Source organism: Magnolia sinica, chromosome 17 (assembly GCF_029962835.1).
Source record: "Magnolia sinica isolate HGM2019 chromosome 17, MsV1, whole genome shotgun sequence".
Classification (NCBI taxonomy): domain Eukaryota; kingdom Viridiplantae; phylum Streptophyta; class Magnoliopsida; order Magnoliales; family Magnoliaceae; genus Magnolia; species Magnolia sinica.
The window spans coordinates 12835798-12859781 of NC_080589.1; the positions used below are offsets into that span (position 1 = coordinate 12835798).

Below are 23984 nucleotides of genomic sequence, written 5' to 3' on the forward strand. Positions count from 1 at the left end.
TTGATTTTGTTGTTGCTGTCAGCATCTTATTCCATTCTCTGCTTTTCTCCTATTTTTCTTTTCTCCTTTTCAATTCACAGGTGAAGCATAGTAGGACGTCTCGTGCAGCATCTTATGACAAGGACTTTCGTGAATTAATAGATACTTATACCACAGAAAGAGTTATAGGTTACAGGGAACCTGGTACCATTTTACCTGATTCGAAGGATGACTCTGACAGCTCCAGCAGATCTGCAAATGATAGCGCATCTGATGTGGATGAAACATCTCCATACAATTTTGAGAATTTTTACGATGATCATGATGATGGGAGTTGTGCTGAAGTAAGTTCAGCAAATGAAAATGTTGTAGCTGCTTCTAAGGAGAATCAATTGTCTGTTGAGTATCTAGAAGATGAGCTAGATATCTGTCAGGGAGTTGATGATTTGGATGGTATTGATACCCATCATCTACACCTTTTTTTTTTTTTTTTTTTTTTTAATATTTAAAATAATGTTATACTCCTTTCCTCTGTCTTGACCATGAACCACATTTCTTTCAAGTCAACCTATAGGATTTGATTGATGTTCCTTCATATTCCGTTTACGCTGAGCTAAAAGTCAAAAGGTTTTGTATTTGACTCCTCTAGTTCTTATATTTAACAGTTGTGCAAAATTTCAAGCTTAAAGGTTTCTGTCAATGGCATCTGATATGAATGGGAAGTGTTTCTCGTGAGAATGGAGAGTGGATCTCTCAACAACAACTCATTTATTCCCCAACCTCATTTAATTGTACATTCAATGGAACTGGCTGAATTGAATGGGAGGTGGTTTTCTATGAGGGGCTTTTACTTTGTCTACACTAAAATGGGATTATATGCGGGAACAAATCTATGTTACCCGAGTATGGGTATAGAGCATGGGAAGTGTTATGATATATATGGGATGTTACGGGCCCTTGGTTTGGGCTGTGGGCCTTTGGGCCTGTTAGTTTTATATTATATCTTTGGTATTTCTTGTTTCCTATTTTGCCCTTTTACTTAGGGGTACTCTATGTAATTTTACATATTTTGTCTTATAAAAACAATAGGGGTTGGATATCCAACACTATTGGTCTTTCCCTTCTTTCAAAGCTTTTCTTCTTTACAAGGTAATAGAGCCTAGGGATCGCTCCTAGGGTTTCTTCCTTCCTTTTTCTTCCTCTCTTGATTTTTTTCTCTTGTTCTTTCTCTTTTTCCTCCCTTCTTTTATACATATATTTCATCTTGTTTTGAGGGACGTGGGTGTTTTTTTACCCCACTGATTTGATTTGATTCAAGATAGGGAGATCTGCAGCCAGAGATTTTTGAGATTTGTGGTGGAGTTTGAATTGCGGTTGAAGTTTTCTTTAAGGATTGCGACTTGCCGCTGTTTTTTGGGAGATTTGAGAGAAGATTTTGCTAGACAATTTTCTCCAATCAAGGTTCTGAATTTTTTGAGCAGAACTTCTGCAGGTTGATTGAGCTTTTCATAATTTGAGAGAAGATTTTGCTGGACGATCTTCTCTAATCACAGTTTTGAATTTTTTTGAGTAGAACCTCTGCGGGATGATTGAGCCTTTCAATCAGCGTTATTGAAATCTGCGTATGGTAACCCTTTTCTTTCAGATTTGTTAATCCGACATAAGATCTTCTTTTTTCTTGGTTTTTCGTGAATTGGGATTTAACTATTATTTTGGACTTTGTTTTGATACATATTGTGTGGATTCCATATGGCCTCCTTGTCAAGCCCTAAGACAGTTGACTTAATCAACTCTAAGATGGAGAGATTTATTGTATATTTTGAAAATCCTAGGTTGTAGATTACAAGATATAAACTTTAAGTCTAGTAATTATCTTCAATGGTCGAAAATAGTTGAGATGTTTATTAGAGGAAAACAAAAGTTAGGTTATATAGATGGTATTATACCAGAACCTGCAATGTCAGATCCTTCTTATGGAGATTGGAAATCAAATAACATGCTCGTTATGTCCTGGCTTTTGAATTTTATGGAACCAAAAGTTAGTGAAGGCCTTTTCTTATTATCTATTGGTGTGGCAAGGACCATTTCAACTTATAAGAATAATCATGTCAAACTGTTTGCCCATTTACGGAAGGATGTGCTTATAGCTCAATTGCGAAGATTTACTCTAAATTCTTCATAAGTCTATATTTGGAGTTGAAAATCCTTGTAGATCTAGATCGTGACAAATCTCATTCTTGGCAATTTCTCGACTTGGAAATTTCTTGGAAGATTTTCAAAATTTGAGCTCATGGAGGAAGAATTCAAGTGGAGGCAATGCTCGAGGGCCCTTTGGTTGAAAGAAGGCGACAAGAACATGTGGTTTTTCCATACTATCGCTTCGACAAGAGCTGGAAAGAGTAGAATTTGCTTCATGGTTGTGGATGGCTCGAGGATTGAGAAGAAAGTGAAGGTGTGTGGGGCAATTGTGGGATACTATAAGAAGCTCCTGTTGAAAGAACATTGGATTCAGCCAAGGTTAGATCATCTCCATTTTGAAGCTTATCAGAAGACTTAATTGAATCTTTAGAGAAAGCTGTTTCCGAATTAGAAGTTAAAGAAGAAGTGGATAGTCTGGGCAGCGATAAAGCCCCTAGCCTAGATGGGTTCCTACTCGGTTTTCTTCCAAGTATTTTGGAACATGGTGAAAGTGGATGTGGTTGATTTTGTCAAGAAAATTTTCCTGAAAGGCCAGCTGTCTCCTGAATTAGGGGCCTCTTTCATTGCTATTATTCTTAAGGTTGAGGGAGCTGAAGGCTTGAAGGATTTCTGACCTATTAGCTTAATCAAGAGCCCATACAAAATCTTGGCTAAGTGCTTGCATCGAGATTCAGAGGGGTGTTGGGAAGTGTTATATTCCCCAACCACGGGGCCTTTGTTTATCGGGAAAATCTGGCTAAAAATAAAACATTTAAAAATATTTATTGTAAATTATTTAAAAAAATTAAAAGAGACAGACACACAACACATATATCTAAGAAACTCAAGGTTTTTGCTATTTTTCGCATTAATATCAGGACATTAATGCGATAAAAACATGATATTTTAAAATTTGCTAATGTTTTGAAAATCTCTTGATAATATTGCTATGATATCATTTAGTGTATTTTTCGCTATATTATCACCATATTTTCACAATCTCGGCAATATTTCTCACACTGTTATGGGTGTTCTAGTCTTGGGGAAGGGGAATCCCTTATCCTTATCCAAGCTTACGATTCTTATGCCCAGTCTTTTTGAAGCACCTGAGTCTTATAAGAACAAAGTGCAGATCTTGAGTACTTAACTAGCAATCACACTCAGGGTTCCCCACAAACTCCAAAAATGGCATCTCCAACCTGCTACAGTATGAGCCATCTAATTGTTCACCTCCATAGTGACATAAGCTTTTTGCTAGATGGTGCACCTCATATGCGCTCAATACCCATAATGCATCAGGGCTCTCCCCTGCTCCAGATTATCAAAATCAATGGAGTGAGTGGGAAAACAATCAATGATTTAGGTATTGTTCATGGGACAGCTGTGAGTCTGTGACTATTGGTATGTTATGTATTGTTTTAACTTATAACTATTATTGAAAATTTTACTTGACAGAGGCAATGCCATGATCTGTTACTTCTGAGCTGGAGTTATATCTTGTTGGTTGTACATGCTTTACTTCATGTTCATTAGCAGTCCAATACAAATGTCTGCCCAAAGCCCATCTTGGGGCCCACTGTGTTGGAGTTTTGGATTGTTTGTGCTGATGATTTTGTGGGCTGCCTTTCTTGTTCTAGTCATTCTATATGTTGATCCTCTGGTGATTTTGGGAGCCAAATTTTTTGGATCTAAAAATGATATTTTAAATTTGTTACAATCTGCCCAATTCTTTTTAGACACGCATGTTGTTACTTAGCATCTTATTTTGTATAGATTAGATTGATTTGGAATCAACCTAAAAGTTGGAGATCTTGGTTAAAGATTTCATAGTTGTATCCATAGATAAAAGAGTCATTCTACAAGCTAGAGGACATTCAATTTTCTGGGGTTTCATTTGTCAAGTACTTGTCAGTAGTGTAGAAATCTCAATTTCAGTAGGTTGTCTATTCCTTTCTATTGCATTATTCCCTTGGTGTGTCCACTTCACCTATTCTAGTGACTAAGATTTGGACATCAATTTCTCATCAATTCAATAACCAGATTCCACCAAATATGTTATTCATTACGGATGCTCTTCTCTGCCTTCTGCAGTTGCTTGTGGTGAATTCGATGGAAATTCTCTTTCTGAAAACCGGGATTTCTATGTGTCATCTGGGACACTCAATGCGACAACCAAACCAGAAAGAGTGGATGTACAAGAGCCTTTGGGACAAGGTCCAACTATCATTTATGTGCCCACAAGAAAAGAAACATTAAGAATAGCACAGTATCTGAGTAGTTTTGGTGTACAGGCTGCTGCTTATCATGCAAAGGTAAGCATTGTATCTTAACAACTTCGAACGAACCTATTATGCCTTTTTCGTTTTAATTTGTGCATGGATGAAAAATATTGACCATGATGTTGCTGTGTAAAAACACCTTTTCTTTTCAATGGTTGAATGTTGGGATATAGAACTTCTTGGGGTGGTGCCACTGAATTTTGCCCCTGCATAACTTCTAATGGCCCATGAGCCTTTTGCACTGGATAAGTACTAGGCAGCTGTATTAGACACAAGACCTCATGGTTCCAACATTGAGCACCGTCCAACTAAGCTACATGCTCAACCTCACCAGTAGCAGCAACAGCTATCAGCTATGCTCCTATGATATGGCATGGGTACAAATACATGATGGACATGGTTCCTACTCATGAAAATATCGCGTTGAGTACATGTACACATCCAATTTGAAATATCCTACTGAGAGTGCCCTTCAGGGATGCCTAACGACTCATAATTTTTAATTTCTCTGTAGATATATGAACAATGTTCTGTCTTTGAACACTGACAGATCTTTTAGGTTTGGAATAGTTCATGCACAGGTACATAGTTTTTATGGTTTATGAGGGAGTGAACTCTACCTTTATGTTAAGGGTGTAATGGTGTATGGTTCACATGTGATTTGGTTGCACCCATTGTTCGGAGTATCCCGGATATTATCGAAATATCCCCGATATTATCTATATCTCCAGCTTGGTGATACCGATGACACCGGTTGCGATACTGATAACAGTTTTAGTATAAGAAATTCAAGGTATTTATTAGTGATGTATTACTAAGTATCGCCAATGTATAGCCAATATTTTTTATTGTGTAAATTCTAGGTGTCACTTGTATCGCCATTATTTTCAACTATGTACATTCCTGGCGTCGCTTGTATCATCAGCGTATCGGCGGTACTTCGATAATATCGCTAATGTATCGATATCACCAAAAATCTATTTATTACAAAATTTTCCATTTTTTTTTTTTTTTAATGGGCGCATGGTTGTACGTAGTGTTCAAATTGTTGGCAATAATATCAATAATATTGTGATATTATCATTATCGCAACATGGGCGATATTGAGACTGCAATCTTTCATTTCCCTTCCAGTTGTTGACGATTTCTCGGTGAAATATCATTTGTTATTGATATTCTAAAATATCGATGGATGCTTGGATGGAAGGTTGGATAGTTGGACGGGTAAATGGGATTGATGGGATGGTTGGACTGATTTTTTACAACAACACATGCTTTCAGGCACCCATTAAATGGGAACTTATTATGTATGCATTCTTTTTACAATTTTTTTTATTCCTAAATATGCAAATATGTGAATTTTAGCATCTCCTGAAGTTTCACTGAAAAATTCATCATTTCCCCCACGTTTCCCTGCATTTCCGGTTATCGACGTTATTCTCAGCAATATCGATATTGTTTCCACATCCCCAGCCAGCGATACCGATACTTTAAACACTGGTTGCACCTTGCTGCAGTGGCAGTGGCAGTGGCTCTCCTCACTTTGTGGCAATCTTCAGGGTGTTGTCTTATTGAAAATCATAATGAATTATAAGTTGTGATGTTGGCTACATGATCTCCATAATCTCAACCATTGAACTCCCAAATTTTCTCTTTTGGATAAACAAAACTCAAAAACTCAAAATCTTTCAATTTGATGAGATTTAATGAACAAAAAAGAAGCAAACCTGATTGATGCTTGAAGCTAGTGTACATTTCAAGCTCGACCATTGTTGACCATAGCTTGTATTATTGAATGAGGAACATTTCTTACTAATGAGTCGTCTAAGACTCTAAATACCTCCGTTATCTTGAAGCTACCATACTTATTGCTAATATGATAAAACTATGTTAGTGTTTAATTCAAATCATAGACTATGGATTTGACATTTTTCCTTGTTTACGGCTACATAGTTGCAGATATCATCCTTGGTGGTGCAAATCACATATTGTTGTGATTTATTCTATTTATTTTTTAATTTCATGCAAACTAACTATTCAATTTCTGCAGTTGCCAAAAACACATCTGAGGCGGGTCCATGAGGAGTTCCATCAGAATATATTGCAGGTATTTGATTGAACGCCGAATTTCCATTATCTATAGCTTTTAGAAGTTAATCTGGTCATTATTCTAGAAATGCTGCATTTTATCCTTGGTTATCGGAACGAAATACAAATCCATGGTAATATTGATGAAAGCAGATAGACCCTTGGAATTACTTGATCATATATGTACCTACAGGTTAGTATATCTCTCACAAAAATTGGCTAAAGTTAGCTCTTAGGCCACCCCACTCAAGCCTGCTGTGAAAATGCACTCACTACATGGGTAACGCCTCACACGTGCCGCCCACCCCGAGTGTGCCCCTGCATCCCACAGGTCACCCCACTCGAGCCCGGTGTGAAAATGCCACGCATTAATCACCTTCGGTGAGGAATCTCGAAAACGAGACCTCCCACTCTGATACCACTTTGATGCAGGACAATTAACCACTTGCTCTAAAAGCTCGAACTGATAGAGCATGGTGAATCAATCCCTTTATCTCATAGTCCAGGCCCCACATCCCATGGGTTAGGACCTCGACTGAACCCCCTCATGGGCCCCATCACATGGGTACCACCCGCCTCACACGGGCCGCCTACCCCAAGTGTGCCCCTGCATTCCACAGGCAACTCCACTCGAGGCCGGTGTGAAAATGCCCCTGCATTATATTGTCTGCAAATCTATGATGTTTATTTATTTATATTGTTATTATTATTATTATTTTGATCTTTTCCCTGATTGTATGCCCTCATATTTGCATGTTACAACTAGATTTACCTAAGAATTCACTTTCAGGTCAATCTGTGAATAAATGTATTTATTCACAGTGATTAGCATAAAGAAAAGAAGGCATTGTACCAAAGCCAAGCCTCATGGAAAATCTCAGCTGGTTATTCTTACATTAGCTTGTAAAGGTACTGTGCCACCTACATCAAGACCTCCTTCCACACTTGACACTGCGTGGAACAACTACATGGTAAACACCACATACATCAACTATGGGTCCCATCTAAAAAGAAATTCAAAATTTGGAAAGTAACTACAACTCAAGTTTTTGTCCCTACTCCCTAGTTTCTTTGAGTGTATGGGTTCTATCAGCATTACTCCCAGAATAACAGCAATTGGCATTCATTTATATGAAATTTGAATTTCTAGAAAGAGACATTCTCAGAAGTTCTATGAAAACTGAATATGTTTGAAGAAATCCTTCTCAATAGTACCTTCTTGGAGTGAATGCCTGCCTTATTTAGTGCTGTTTTGTCTTTATGCTTAACTTGGTTTTGTTTGGACGGCTCTTTTGCCTTACTAAATATTCAACAACAATTTCTAGACTGAATCTCTTTGGCAATTAAAGAGGTGATTGAAGTTCATGGTGAGCTACTGAGGTGACGGTTGTAGACAAGCTGAAGATCGACAAACAGGAAAAGAGGGCTAACAAGAGAGGAGTTAGTGCTGATGGAGAACTTGGGGGGGGGGGGGGGGTGGGGGAGGAGGAGGAGAAAGGGGAGAGGGATGAACAATAAGGCATTGGAGAGCCAATCACTGAAGGAGATGTCAATGACTTTCATAGGTAACTTCCTAGAGGATTGGTTCGAACTCCATTTCTGCAGATTATTCGGGGAATATGGAGAGCTAATGAAGGTAGTTATCCCAATGGTAAGAGGCTGGCAGAAGTTTGTGGATTTGCTTTTGTTTGCATGAAGGAGCCGGATGATCCGATATTTGCAGTGAATGGTTTGCAGGGAGCCTGTTTTGGAGGAAGAAAATAAGGCAAGAGATGGTCTGCGAAGGTCAATCGAGAATCCAAGAAGAATATAGGAGTAACAAGATCAGAGCAGGCTTACCCGTAGAGAGGGTTATAGATGAAAGAGAAGGGGGAGGAGAGGAAGCATCAGGAGGAAGAAATTGTAGAAAGAAGTCATTGCTGAAATACCAGATCACAGATTCAAATAGTTGGCTGGCAATGGGGAGATAGGTGAATCCTCTTAGCTGTAGCATAAGGGCTGGGTGTAGAAGGAGGTAGTGGAAGGAGAGATGGAAGTCAACATCCATCCGAAGGTGATCGAACAGGCATAGAATTCTTTCTAGTGTATTTTTGTGGCTTCAATCATATCTGGAGCATTTGTGGGGGTGGTTGGAGGATGCAAAATTGTGGGGTGGAGGATGATGACAGAGTTTTGAAGCATCTCAATGACTCGGTGATGTGGGTTTCTATCTGTCCGCAGGTGGATATCGAAAAGTTTACAATGGCATGCAGCCCGTTCAAATATGACTCTGTGCGAGAGGTGGTTAGATGGGATGAATGGTCCCTTTTTTGGCTGTATAGAGGAGTGCCATTAGAATGCTGGATTTACAAAATTCTGGTGGCAGACCAGCAGTAGGATCATGCATTGGGGAAGTAGTAGAGATAAACCCCTAGAGAGAAGTGATTGTTATGTTATGGTATGCTAGGATCTGCATTAGGAGGAAAAATCTATCGTTGGTGCTGGAAAAGGTCAGTATTCGAGTTGGAGACGATCAACTAGCAGTCAAGAGTGATTCGAGAATAGAGTTTGCTTTGGGTTTTTTGGACCTCATACTAATAGTTTTGAAACTTCTAGTCTAGGGGGGAGGAGGAGGTAAGGTTAGTACTGGCAGAACATTGAGCAGGGGACAATGATGCATGATTTGGGTGCTCTCGTGGAGTACTGGATGTATCCCCTCAGTTGTGGCAATCACCTATTCACTACATGGAGGTAGGTAGGAGAGCTGTGTTTGTGGTGGAGATGCGTGGCTTCTCCATCAGTAAAGGCATTCATGGGCTGACGATTGATGGAGATGTGTTGTCTGTCTCAGCGGCAGACAGAGAGGAGAGGCAAGAGAGAATGAGACATGGCAGCTCCTATAGTAAGGGTAGTAAATGGCTATTAGTTGATGGTGACGTTGTCTGCCTGAGAGATGCAAGACGAATGTTGTCGACTAACCTACCACAAATCTAAGAAATTAAATAAACAATAAAATTCAGATTTGAAGCTAAATCACAATCCGACAATAAACTAAATCATATAAAACATGAATTTCAAAAGACCAATGGAAGGTAGAACTTCCACTTTAGCATATGCTTAGGCCTAATTCAAATGGGGGTGATTTGGTCTCTCTAGGGTTAAGTATATAAAAATCTGGGGTTAGGGTTTGAATATGAAAGGTTACAGATTTGAAAGGAATTGGGGCTTTGGAATGATTTAAGAATTTAGGATCTTTTAGGGTTTAATAGGGAATTAGGGATTAGGGCTTGGGATTTTTTTTTTTTTTTTTTTTTAATAAAAAAAAAACTAGGGTTTATAGGTGAATGGGAACTAGGGTTTTAGGCTCGAGTTTAAGGGATAACAAGAAGAATTGATGAGGGAAGAAAGGAAGCTAGGTAGCTGGCTGTCTGGTTGTATGGCCCTCTGTTCGTACAACAGTACGGACTAACTAGTACTAACAGGCAGTCCGTACGCGTTGGGCTTGATAGAGATGGGATGGGTTGGGTTTTGGTGGAGGGAGGGATAAGAGAAGATGGGTTTGGGTTTTGGTGGGGAAAAGATAAATGGATTTAGGTTTGGAAAAGAAAAGAGGGATTTGAGAAGAAGATGAGAAAGACAAGAGAGAAGTACCTTTCAAAAGAAAGATAAGAGAGGGAAGATTAGGCTTCACACTATCAATCTCCATTCATAGGAAGAGAAAGCTTCAAGGGAAGCAAAGAAATTTAATTAAAAAAATCCGTCCCTAGTGCTGGCCATCCCACCCCCCTTCATAGTTTCAGGATAAGACTTTTTACAAAAAGACAATCTCAAATAAAAATTTCAACATAAAGGCGCTCAATGAAATAAAAGTTGTTCCTAACTTCCTAATCTCAACTAAATATCAAAATAAATCCAATCACGAATAATCAACTAAATAAAAGAAATAAATCTAAACATCCTAAAGTCCACGATTAATGTGATCTAAGATCACAATGATTCAACCATTCGATCGAAGCGTCCTCAAGATCCAACCATCCAGTCAACGCGTCCTCGCAATCCAACGATCTAAACTCCTCAATAAGCAACCCACATGCATCTTTCTAGTGTAGGGTCTTCGAAGATGCACGCTTATGCATGTGGGGTCTTCAATGTGGCCCACATGGGGGCCCATTTAGTGGTCTCTAGTGTTTTAAATATCAACGATATCGGCTGATACATCCGATAATATATCTTGTATACCACTTGTGCAATACGAAACACACAAGTAGTGGGATATATCCCATGTGTTCGAGCTGGTGGGCATTTTCGATTTTCAATCATTTTTTTTTTTCTTGTAAATCATGTTAAATCACAGTCAAATTATTACAAATACATGATTTTTCATGTTCTGCATGAAAAATCATGGATTGGGAGCTTCGATTTCGAGATTTGGAGGAGATTGGCCGAGTTGCGGAAATTTTTTTTTTTTTAAAAATAATTCCTAGTTTCTTGCAAATCAGTTGCAATCTTTGTGTCCAAACATAAAATTAAACATGTATGTAACCTGATCTAGTGATTCTTCTTTTACTTTTAAATGTATAGCTTGTGTTTCCACACGTCTTCGTACATTTATAAATTATATGAATAAACTTTAAATATACTTGCATCAATTTAGTTAGACAACGCATAGATTAGGACCCAATACAAAGAAAACCTATTATATGCACTTGTTTTTTTTTTTTTTTTTTTGTAATTTTTTGATTTATAAGTGTATATTGATGTCTTTTTTAACAATCACTGAAGTTTCATTGAAAAATTCGACCAATTTCTCAATGTTTCCCCATGTTTCCAACAACAACGATACATTACGCGTTACAATTGATATATCCCATGCGATAACTGATGCATATCCGTATCCCAAGGGTGTGATACATAATGCCGATACCGATATTTCGAACACTGGTGGATTGGTCACCAAGCCAAAGTGAAACTGGGGCTGATCTCCCCCTCCTCTAGTATTCTTTGTAAGGTGCTCGGATGTCCTCATGAGAGAGAGAGAGAGAGAGAGAGGCACGTGGCTATGTTTTATTTGATGAGGTGGCGATTTTCACTGTCACATGTACTGACGAAGAGCCACGTGTTCTGGTGCCAAATGAAGAGGAGACATGTGGTGAGTTAGTGGGATTTTTCATTGAAGGTTTGGAGACGCATGCGAAAACTCATCACACGTGCAGTGGTTTCAATCATTCTTTTTCAGTGAAGGAGGCCTTTTTTGACCTAATTTTGCTCAAGATTGTGAAACTATGCTGCAAGGTGGAGTCTGGGGGGTTCTATAGCCGAGATTTTTCCTCAATTTGTCACAAGATTTAGAGACCCTAGTGTGGGTGGTTGATCCTGCGTCCGTGGAAAGAGAGATTCTAACGGCAAATGGTCATTGTTGGTCTATGATCCAGATAGGGCTTCGTTGAGTTTGGTTGGATAGTTAGCCTCTGTTGAAAAGGGTGCTGATGCAACTGAGAAGTCTGATGCCGTAGCAAATAGTTACTCATATGGTTCATGTAGCAGCAAAAGTGACAACAAGGGTTGTTGAGTTGCATATTCCTATCAGGTTAGTATCGGAGGGTATTTTTTTTTCTCTTCAAATTGCAAATAGGCCTATAGGTTTTGTGTCCATGGCTCAGGGGATGAAAAGGGTGAAAAATATTATGAGGCAAGTGGGACATTGTAGGGGTCTCTTTTGGAGATAATGGTGATGCTTTAATCTCATTATTTCCATTTGTGGAAGATGAAATGAAGGGTTTCTGAACGTTCAAGCGTCAACGGGGCATCAAAATCTCCAAGTAGGAGAAGTTGATAAAGAGTCGGTAAGGGCGGCAGTGATGGTAAATTAGATGCGCTGGTGAGTGACAATGGAAACAATAGGGTCAATATAGTTTACTGGTGAAGATAATTTCATGTAATATCGGAGGTTTGGGGGGCCGGATAAAAGGTTACAAATCAGGAAATTGTGCAAAAAGTCCAAAATCCAAATTTTAGCTCTTCGAGAGACTAAGAGGCTATTTGATAGAGCTTATTTTTAGCATTTATGACTGAAATTTGATATTTTCAGTGGTTTTCATTGATTCAGATCATTTAATTTCCGCTGCAAATATGGATCCTTTTTCAGCTCCCCTCCACTTAATGTTGAGGCTGTTTGATAGAGCTTATTTTTAGCACTTATGACTGAAATTTGATATTTTCAATGGTTTTCATTGATTCAAATTGTTTGGCAAATCCAACTTAATTAATTTCCACTGAAAATATGGGTATTTTTTCAGCTCCCCTCCACTTAATGTTGAAGGCTGAATGCTGAAAGTGGTAGTGCATTAAAATTTCTTTTCACTTTTGACTAAAATATCCCCTAGGGTCTATTTGATTTTCCCAATTATGCTGTAAATGCCTGTAAATAGGCCATCATTACTTCTCACTGTGGTTTACTTGAATGACGAATTGTTTCCTTGAAAACTATGTGAATCCTTCATGAATTTCATGTGTTTCTATACTGATAAAACCTGTGGGGCCCATTGTGATGAATATGTCATATCCATTTTGTCTATTTGTTTTGCCAGCTCATTTTAGGGCATGAGTCTAAAATGGGCAGATCTAAAGCTCAAGTGGACCACACCACATGAAACAATGGTCCTAATTGACCTCAACCTTTAAAAGCTAAAACCTTCCTAGGGCCCACACTGATGTTTATTTTTCATCCAACCTGTTCATGGGGTCATACCGACATGGATAAAGGTAAAACACAAATATTAGATTGATCCAAAACTTCAGTGACCTCCAAAATGTTATCAATGGTAGGAATTCAATTCCCATTGTTTACTTTGGTGTGGTTCAGATGAGCTTTGGATCTACTTCATTTTTGGGCTCATACCCTAAAATGAACTAGCGAAACGGATGGAGGGCATGGATATGACATATAAATCACAATAGGTCCCACAGTTTTTGCGCCCAAAATGTTTTCCTGCCTCTATTTTGTGCTCAAACATGAGACTGGTCAGCGGCAACTTTGGAGTAAGAGCCGTAATTACAAGTGTAAGTAATGATGGCTACTTTATACGGTATTTACACTATAAGTTGAAAATCAAATAGGCCCTAAAATTCTTTCAAAATTACAATTCAACACTTCAAGTTTTCAACACTTAAAAATTAATTTTTAGGGCTTATTTTTCAGTTCATCAAATGGCACCTAAAATGGAATGATGGATCAGGAAATGGTGGATTCAAAATTACAATTCAACACTTCAAGTTTTCAACACTTAAAAATTAATTTTTAGGGCTTATTTTTCAGTTCATCAAATGGCACCTAAAATGGAATGATGGATCAGGAAATGGTGGATTCATTATTGTCGGGTCGATTTTTGATAATTTGGGACACCAAGTTTTGAAAAAAGAGGACTGTTGTAAAGGAAAATTTTCGTTTTCTTTTTGTTAAAAGATGTCATCGGATTTTCAAAGGGTGTTCACAACATTGTATGGACCAAATAGTTCATTGCATAAGTAGCAATTTTAAGCGGAGTTGAATGAGTGTTGAAACAAATGGTTATTGACGTGTTGTGTGGGAGGCAATTTCAATGTTGTTAGATTCACTTTGAGAAATCAAGCGGGGACTATATTACAAAAAGTATGGACTTCTCAAATTGGATGCTACGCAATGCGTTGGTAGACTTACCCATGGGAAAGGTGAAATTTACTTGGTCAAATGACCGAGCAAAAGCCATAAATTGTATGTTAGATCGTTTTCTGATTTTTGGGCGCAGAAGTTCCTATTAGTTCATCAAAGAGGTCTTACCTAGTTGGTATTGGACTATGTGCCCCATTGCGTTGGAGGCGGAAGAGGAAAATTAAGGCCGTGACCTTTCAGATTTGAGCTTGCATGGTTAGAGGTAGAGAGTTTTTCAGGTTTGATAGAAGAATGGTGGTCATCATTTCCGTAGATGGTTCACTAGGTTTTGTTTTATTTTAGAAAATGAAGATGGTGAAAAAGAAAATTAATTCTTGGAAGGTGGAGGTCCTCAGAAAACAAGAAGCGAAAAAAGGAGTCTATTACCCAATATTCTGGCTTTAGATATCAAAGAGGGGGAGGAATTATTGGAAGAAGAATTCCCTTGGAGGGAAATTTATAATGCCAAGTATAATGCTAGACTTAGAGAAGAGGAAATTAAATGGCAACAACGTTGCATGCAAACTTGTTTTAAAGAGGGAGACAAAAATACAAAATTCTTCTATGCGATGGCTCATGCCCAGAATAGAACTAACAAGATCTCAAGTGTGGTAGTGGATGGTGAAAAGATGGGGGATAAGTCCAAGATTTGCGGAGCAATGGTTAATTTTTATTCGATCCTCCTATTTAAAGAAGATTGGAAGAGATCGCGGCTTGATAATCCAGACTTTAATTGGATCTCTAGTGTTGAGGTCGATTGTCTTGAGAATTAGTTTTCCGAAGATGAAACTAAGGCAGCTGTGGAGGAGTCAGGTTGTGACGAGGCTTGCAGTCCAAATGATTTTCCTATTGCTTTCTTCCAGAAGTTATGGAGGTTGGTAAAAAGTGATTTGGTGGGCTTCATCAATGAGTTGGATGCGACATTCATTGCCCTAATTTCGAAAAAAAGAAGGGCCGGACATTTGAAGGATTTTAGGCCAACAAACCTCTAGAGGCCGCTTATAAAATTTTAGCAAAAATTTTAGCCCTCAAGTTTTGAAAGGCGCTAGCAAGGGTGATTTGAAAAAGTCAAGGAACTTTTAGCAGGTATGTAGATTACGGATAGTGCTTTGGTATCACATGAATACTTAATGCTCCTCAGAGGGTTGGGAGGAAAGGTGTAGTTTGTAAGCTTGATGTAGAAAAGGCATATGATCATGTGGATCATGACTTTTTAGATTACATGTTAGGTTGCCTGGGCTATGGTTAAAAAATGGAGGTATTGGATGCAAAGGTGTGTGCAATCGTTTGAGTTCTCGATTTGAGTAAATGGTTCTCATTTTCAAGTATCTCATTTTCAATATGCAGATGACACTATTCTCTTTTGTGAAGCGGATGAGGTTAAAGTGGACAATTTAAGGAAGACCAAAATTTGTTTCAAGGTGTTAGCAGGACTGAGGGTAATTATAAGCACGAATGAGGTTTTAGGCGTTGGACTCTCAAAGGAAGAATCTAATAGTCTCACTAATATGTTTGGATGCTGTGTCGATTCATTTCCATACACAAATCTTTGGGCTCCCTCTTTGTGTAAGCCGGCTAATCAAATGTGGGATGAATTTTTTGAGAGATTTGAAGGCAAGCTCTCAAGATGGAAAAGTAGGCATTTGTCTATGGGAGGTCGGTTGACATTAATCAAAATGTCTGTCTAATCTTTCAATCTATTATATGTCACTTTTTATGTGTCCAAAATTAGTGTCGGCCAGGTTGGAAAAATTAAGGTGGGAATTCTTATGGCAGGAATCAGAAGAAAAACACAACTTCCATTTACTCAAATGGGAAGAGGTATGCAAACCGATTGACGAAGGAGGTGTGGGTCTTTGGAAACTTGAGCAAATGAACTCAACCCTTTTAGGGAAATGGAATTCAAATAGGAGGGTGGGGGATGAGGGATTCATCTTTGCACAGGGCGTCATCGGTGTGTAAATCGATAGCAAGTTTATGGAGAATGTAGGTGACGCAGGACAGCCCTAATTATGATGCATGCTCATGGACACAATTAAACAGCAGAAATAAAAGGAATAAATGATCTAAAATTCTAACAGTAATCATCATAACTGAGAAAATCATAAAGGAAACATGCAATGGAGCGGGCCATCACCACAACCATGGATTATGGAATTCAATTACTACTTGGGTTGGATCCGGCGAGGGATGAGACCTCCCGATCTTGCATGGTCACACTCAATAGATCAACGAAGATCACTAGTCCGAAGAATCAAGAAGTTTCTCGGATTAGGGATTTGAGAATTTGGGGGTTTAGGGTTTAGATCGGTTTTCAAGATTTTGATCGAAGAAGGATTAGCCAAAACTGGAAAATATAAGGAAGAAAATTATTACCTTGAAGAAGTTGGAGAGGCACAAGAAGAAATTAGGAGAAGAAGATCAAGGGAAGAGAAGAAGCACCATTAGAGAGAAGAGAGGAAGGAGGCAACCAAAGGGTTTGCTTTTCATTAATCAATAGTTAAAATTCGAGTTTAGGGCTTTAGCCCACTTAAATAAGCAAATAAAGACATAAAATTACTAAAATACCCCTAGGATAAGCAAATAAAGACATAAAATTACTAAAAGACCCTTAACTAAGTCAAAAACGCGCAAATAACATAAGTACGGGAAAATTTGGGCACTCGGGTCTTCTTTTTCCAATCTTCCTTCACATGTGTCTTCCCTGAGTGGGGTCTTCTATATGTCCAATCACATGTGAAAGGTCTTCAGCTACTCAATAGTCGCCTATCCACAAGGACGGTACTTGTGGTTGGCGCTTTCTTCATTGGTACACCTTGAATGCGCTTGTGTCCGCATCAGTAGGCTTTTCTTTGGGAGATGGGAAAAGTATTTGTTTTTTTGGAGGATGTTTGGATGGGTGAGAAGGTGTTGATTGAAGTTTTTCCGAGGCTAGCAGGAATTTTTTAGTAGAGGTGAATATTCCGGTGGTTTGTTGTTTCTCTTTTAGAGGTGAAGAACTGATTTGGGCTCCCCCGTCTCGTAGAAATTTTGTTAGATATTGAGGCGAAAGATTTGGTTAAACTTTTATTAATTAAACTGAATCCGTTGTTGGAAGTGAGGGATGAGTTGGTGTGGACGAAGGAAAAATCAGGGATTCTCTCCATGAAATCTTAGAATAAGGTTTTAAGTGGGTCTTCCAAGAGTGGTCAATGTTATCATAAAGCTCTGGTTTGGCGTTATGGCACTCCCAAGTTTGCAGTGTTGGCTTGGCTTGTGGGAAGAAATAAGGTGCTTATGGTGGATAAATTACGTAAAAGAGGAATGATTCTCCAGAATGTTTTTGTTATGTGTCTTCACTATGCCAAGTTAGTAGATCATCTCTTTCTTTATTACCTATTGTGAGAGGTATTTGGATTTTTTTTTTTTTTTTTTGGTATTTATTTGCGGTGGCATGGGTAGCACCGAGCTCAATTGAAAGTTGCATTTTTTCCCCTGCGTGGCACAGAGGTGGAGTGGGCAAGGTAGGAAAGGCTTGGTGGAGAATGGCGTTGCTGGCTGGTTTGTGGTTTATTTGGGGAGAAAGGAATAGTTGCTGCTTTAGGAGTTGAAGTTAGTGAATCCCAGAAGTGCTTGAAAGGGCAAAATCAAGTGTAATGGAATGGGCAATAGCTTCAAATATAGTAGATAATAGCCTTTTGTTTTCTCTTTCTTGGTCTGATCTGTAATTTTTTAGGCTTTGGCCTCTTTCTTGATAAAATTATTGCCTTTCAGAAAGAAAAAAAAGTTTTAAAGTGTATTGTTCCAATCAGAAACATCAGTGCCATTGCATTACCACAAGTTTGTGGTTTATGTCTTCTGATTTTTACACACTAAAGTCTTGAACAAGCTGAAACTACATTAACTTTCTTGTGCTCTTGAATTTTCACAATCAGAATGGAAACATGGTTAATGGAGCCCTTTATTTAATATGATGATGATGATAACCTGCATTTCTGCATTGCTAATACACAGATGAATATCTCTTTCTTTTATCATTTTACAATGTTAAGTTATTGAATTTTTTATTGATCAGGAGTGTTGAACACAACCTAGACGTGTAGAGAACAATCTTGATTGTTTGAGCATTCTTGATCCTTGAAAGGAAATCTCTACTATCTGCAGTCTCCATTTTCTTTTCTCTCATCTCAGAAGTATAATATTAATATTAAATTTTGGTTTAGGTGGCATGATAATTGTTTCTTCGATTATTTTGCCTCTTCTAAATGGTTGAACTTGGTGTAAACTAAGCATTCTTTTCTCTCACCTTCAGGTTGTAGTTGCAACAATCGCTTTTGGAATGGGAATTGACAAGTCAAATGTTAGAAGAATCATCCATTATGGTTGGCCACAGGTTTGCATCTCAGATCTCTCTGCAGTATTTCTTGTTCAAGCTTCATGTGAGAATGATAATGTTTTAGACCAGATTTAATTATTTTATTTCGGATCTTCAGTCATGGATGCATAGTGGTCAGATGACCAAAAACACCCTGGCTCAGTTCAATTAGCAAAGTTGCAGTCGACTGCCTTTTTCCTGGGGCATGTTCAATATATCCACTGTATCCATAGGTTCCTAAACATCAGTTGTTGTATAATATATTACACCAGGACACATGAAGGTAATGTGGTCCATCTACGCTCCAGGTCTTTCTAATTTCTTGCCGTCCTAGCAGTTGGGATATCCATTTGGATTAACTACGATAAGAAAAACATAGCAGTTCTGAGCTTCTTGTCTTCTAGGATGTTTAACATATTTAAACTTTTGTCATGCTAGTTAAAGTTATCTTAACTCACCCTCTCGAAAAACGAACATTTGTTAGCTTTACATCTATTGCACGATGCTTCTGCTCTAGTTCCTATGTATGCTTTAATAACCAACATTCTGCTTTTGGAGTTGGAAAATTTGAGATAGCAATTTCTATTTTAGAGATATGATTTAGGGTTAGTTTTATACCCATGGTTACCAAGAGATCTGTCTACTGTTGCAAATAACAACTTTTGTTGATCTTTGTTTTCCGCATCTGTTTCATATCTCGTGTTGTAACTACTATAGCATATGTTACACAAAGGTATCTTCTTGCATCATTTCCCACATCCATTTCTTTGTTTGACAACTCTGATTTTGCCCTTTGTATTTTGACCCTTCATATATTTCCATGTTCCCATGGAATCCATTCACTTTGTGTGTTTGTCCCAGATTTATTGTTTCAACTGCATTCTGACTGCAGTTCCCTTTCTTGCAGAGTTTGGAATCATATTACCAAGAAGCAGGTCGAGCTGGAAGAGATGGGAAATTGGCAGAATGCAGTGAGTTCTTACACATTTTTTTGGCAAATGCCTCATTTTGTTGAGGATTATGGAAATCTTCTGCATAATTATGATAAGAAATTGATTGAGCAACTAGAAGAATCTGAAACCAACTTGCAAGGATAAGGATATGTACCACTTTCAAATTATAATTCTCATAGATGCTTCAAAGTTCAAATATTCTCAAATGACACCAATTACAGCAGAAAATAAAGAAATAAAAGGGAAAGTCACACAACAAAATCATAATAGAATCACTCCCCAAGGGTTCCTAGAGGGATCTCATGACTAATTTATGCAAAAAATTCCTCTTCTAGGGCTTAATCCCCTATCAGGAAGTAAAGAGAATAAAGTCTCAGTCAATTGGATTATGCAGCATTATATTTAGATTTCCGCAAATATGGTTTTTTACAACATTTCTTTACAATCCTAATTAAAAGTTTAATTAATTAATTAATTAATTAATTATTATTATTATTTTTTTTAAAACCAAAGCTTGAAGCCTATTGGTCTATACATGGCACATTCCTAAATTGTCTCGAACTTGGAATAAAAAGCAAAGCTAAAAAGGGAAACTAAATAGATGAGTCCAAATATGATAAAACTCCTCTACATGCCAATCGCATTAAACTGTGTATACAGCTATATGGTGTACACAAACCATGTGGTTGAAAGAAGGCTCTAAACACCATTTGGTTTATATTGAGTTTATTACTAGAACCTGGCTGGACTTGTGGGCCCCATAATCCAAGAGATGGGTGTCTCAAGCCATCCGATTGACTGCATGCTCTGAAGGTCAATCAGGTCATTGATCTTGTCCAGAACACTCATTGGACCACTAATAGGGCTTTGATATTTCATCAACAATCTGGACCTCGCAATGTTCCATATCTTTGATTTGGACGGTTGGCTGATCCAGCTATTCAATTTGGACCGAGTACGGGCCCAATATTCAGTCAGGATGCTTGGATGGGCCCGATCCTCAATCAGTTGGGCTTGATCTTCAATTGACAGCAATTCGACCACTCCTAGTGATGTAGCTGTGGGAATAAGGTCAAACTAGAACCAAGAAGATTCAAAAGCGTATCAATGACGATTGATTCCATCATTAGAAGCTTCAATTGATCTTCAATCAATTCCAAAATCAACTATAACAAGAAGAAACACTAGATCAAGGAAGGGTTTTTTTTTTTTTTTGAAATTGTGATGATATTTCATTAAAAAAGGCCACAGCCTAAAAATACAAATATACAAACATACACCATAAAATGTCTAAGCACAACTGCCCAGATGCCTAGGAAAAGAAGCACAATAAAACTATGCTTCCCCCCATTCCTTGACATGAAAAAGAACCCTTCTGAAGACATCAAAAACTCCTCTCTTCTTATCCCTGAAACGTCACTCATTTCTTTCCCACCATTTAGCCCAAAAATTCGCTAACAAACTTAATCTCCACCTCCTCTTTTCCAATACTCCTATCCCCCATCATGCCATGAAGTCGAAAGATCTTCAATGTGATTGGGGAATACCCATTGTACCCCAAAAGAGTGAAGAACAAGACTCCACACCTCCCTCGAGGAGCAATGAATAAACAGATGATTCACCAATGCCGCATCTTTGTAGCACAACAAAGAAATGTTCAGTAGTGTTATCAAAATCGTACGATTCACGATACGAATTGTACGATTCATATCGTATCACATGGGTGTACGATTTGAATCGTACACCCAAATCACAAATCCTAAATAATCGTACGATTATCGTACGAATTGTAAATTGATTGTGGACTGCATAAAGGGGCCCAAAAAATACTTAAAATCAATTTGTTATTGTTTTTTTTATTCAATTTCTTCCTTTTTCTTTGCACCCTTTTGCTCATAAATATGAAAAGGGCTGAGAGGAGATTTGGGGATTTTGATTTTCAAAAACCCAAAACAAAGAAATCAACATACCTTTTGATTCACAATGGAATCAAATGCCATTTTTTCAAACTGATTCTACACTCAAGAAAGGTACAAAACAAAAATTTTAAGGACTTGTATTTTTTTATGACAAAATTTTCAAAAGGCAACAAAAGAAAACAAAGGAAAAAGACAAAATCCTTAACTATCATGATATGTATATCATATACATTTTCTTAATTGATAATATCATGATATGTATTACTTTTTTGGTACATGTTGATGGTAAATGGATGATTGATGCGTTTTTAATCTTTTTATGATTTACTTATATCTTTTCACGTCTTTTATATATATATATATTGTAAATCAGAAAAAATCTTACGATTTACGATACGATTTGCGATACGATAAGGATTTTGACAACATTGTTTAGGAAGACCATCTTCCTTTTGCAAAGATTGTCAATTGTAAGCACTTTTTTCCTCTTACTAGCCAACCAAAAGCTGCCACCTTCAAAGGAGCACCATAGCGCCAAAGATGAGCCATAGAAGAAACACCATCGTTCCTAGATAAAGGAAGGAATTGCTCCGCACAAAACCCAAATGGAGTCTGACCAAAGGGGCTCTACGTCTTTAGAGGCATGCACCACTAGGTTTCGAATCCCATTATAGGGGGAAAAAAGAGAAAGATAAACTCTAAAATGTAATCTCGTTCATCATGACAATCATCATTATCTTAGTGCGTGTTGGATTAGCCTCAAAACATGCATTGCATACAACCATATGGCTGGTTGCCTCAAAACATGCATTGTGTACAAGTGTGTGGCCATTGGTTTTGAATATTAGTATTGGGAAGTGTAGTAGCCTGGCTAAAAAATGAGACATTCGTGTATCAAGTGTTAAAAATATATTTTTTTTACCGCACACACACACACACACAGATATATATATATATATATATATATATATATAAAACTAATGCAGGACAATTAACCACTTGCTCTAAAAGCTTGAACTGATAGAGCATGGCGAATTAATCCCTTTATCTCACATCCCAGGCCCCACATCGCATGGGTTAGGACCTCGGCCGAACCCCCCTTCTGGGCCCCAAATCACATGGGTATCGCCTCACACGAGCTGCCCCCCCCGAGTGTCCCTGCATCCCACAGACTACCCCACCTAAGCCCGGTGTGAAAATGTTCCTACATTAATCAACCCCGGTGAGGAGTTTCGAACACGAGACCTCCTGCTCTGATGCCAATTTGATGTAGGACAATTGACCCAGTTGTTCTAAAAGCTCGAACTGTTAGAGCATGGCGAATTAATCCCTTTATCTCATAACCGAGGCCCCACATCTCATGGGTTAGGACCTTGGTCGAACCCCCCTCATGGGCCCCAAATCACATGAGTACCGTCTCACACGAGCCACCCGAATCACACAGGTGGGGCCCACCTCTCACGAGCCACCCGCCTCACATGGGCACCCACCCCGAGTATACCCCTGCATCTCACAGGCAACCCCACTCGAGCCCGGTGTGAAAATGCTCCTACATTAATCACCCCCGGTGAGAGGTCTTGAACACTAGACCTCTCACTTTGATACCAATTTGATGCAGGACAATAACCACTTGCTCTAAAAGCTCGAACTGATAGAGCATGGCAAATTAATCCCTTTATCTCATAGCCTAGGCCCCACATCGCATGAGTTAGGACCTCGGCCGAACCCCTCTCGTGGGCCCCAAATCACATGGGTATCGCCTTACACGAGCCACCCGCCTCACATGGGCCGCCCACCCCGAGTATCCCCGCATCCCACAGGCTACCCCACTCGAGCCCGGTGTGAAATGCCTATGCATTAATAACTCAAGAATCTATCATTTTTGTGTTTTAAATGTGTATCCGATGGTCTACCAGACCCTTCTTTGGTAGGAATGTTGTCTATCAGCCGGAAAGTAGAGAGGTTGAGTTTTTTACCTCTAAATTTTTTCTTATCCTTATAAAAGTGATACAATATATATGATTTGTCAACCATCATCTTTAACAGTTCACACATCAACTATAGACCAATGAGGTACAGAGTATGTATTGTAGAGACTGGGGAGTCAATACTACGAAGTAGGCAAGTTCTATCATGATTCATGATGTCATCTAGAAATTAGCACTTCATGAAGTGCAAATGTTCACTATATACACAGGTTCACAAAGTATGATTACTTAACTACCAAGTGATCATTAGTCATTACCTCATCAATACCACATGGATGTTTGAGGGAGCTAACGTGTTGAAAATTGTGTGTTTAATCTTTAAACTCTAAATTTGGTGTTCAAGCATTTGGGAGTTAAAAACTGTTAATTTTCGGTGATTCTTACATATTGAGATGTTGTGTTTTGATTGTTGGTACGAGCTGGCCTGCTTTGATTCGTCGAATCATTTGTAAATCTTTGTTTTGATCTCCAAAATAGGCCTCAATCTAGTTGGAGATGACTTTCTAGCATTCCTATATTGCTTTGAATGAAGAAATAGGCAAACATGGAGAGAATAAAGATAATCGCAAAAGGGGGCTTT

At 38.4% G+C, this 23984-nt stretch overlaps 1 protein-coding gene across 3 annotated transcripts in view; it reads left to right on the forward strand.

The window, feature by feature from the left end:
• The window catches only part of LOC131231959 (ATP-dependent DNA helicase Q-like SIM), a 59531-nt gene that overhangs the window by 24053 nt on the left and 11494 nt on the right, over positions 1 to 23984 (forward strand). For all 3 annotated transcript variants that reach the window (XM_058228381.1, XM_058228384.1, XM_058228382.1), the window contains 5 exons: positions 81 to 432; positions 4249 to 4469; positions 6487 to 6543; positions 18482 to 18562; positions 19452 to 19515. In XM_058228381.1, the coding sequence (XP_058084364.1) occupies positions 81 to 432; positions 4249 to 4469; positions 6487 to 6543; positions 18482 to 18562; positions 19452 to 19515 (775 nt within the window). The remainder of the gene's footprint in view (positions 1 to 80; positions 433 to 4248; positions 4470 to 6486; positions 6544 to 18481; positions 18563 to 19451; positions 19516 to 23984) is intronic.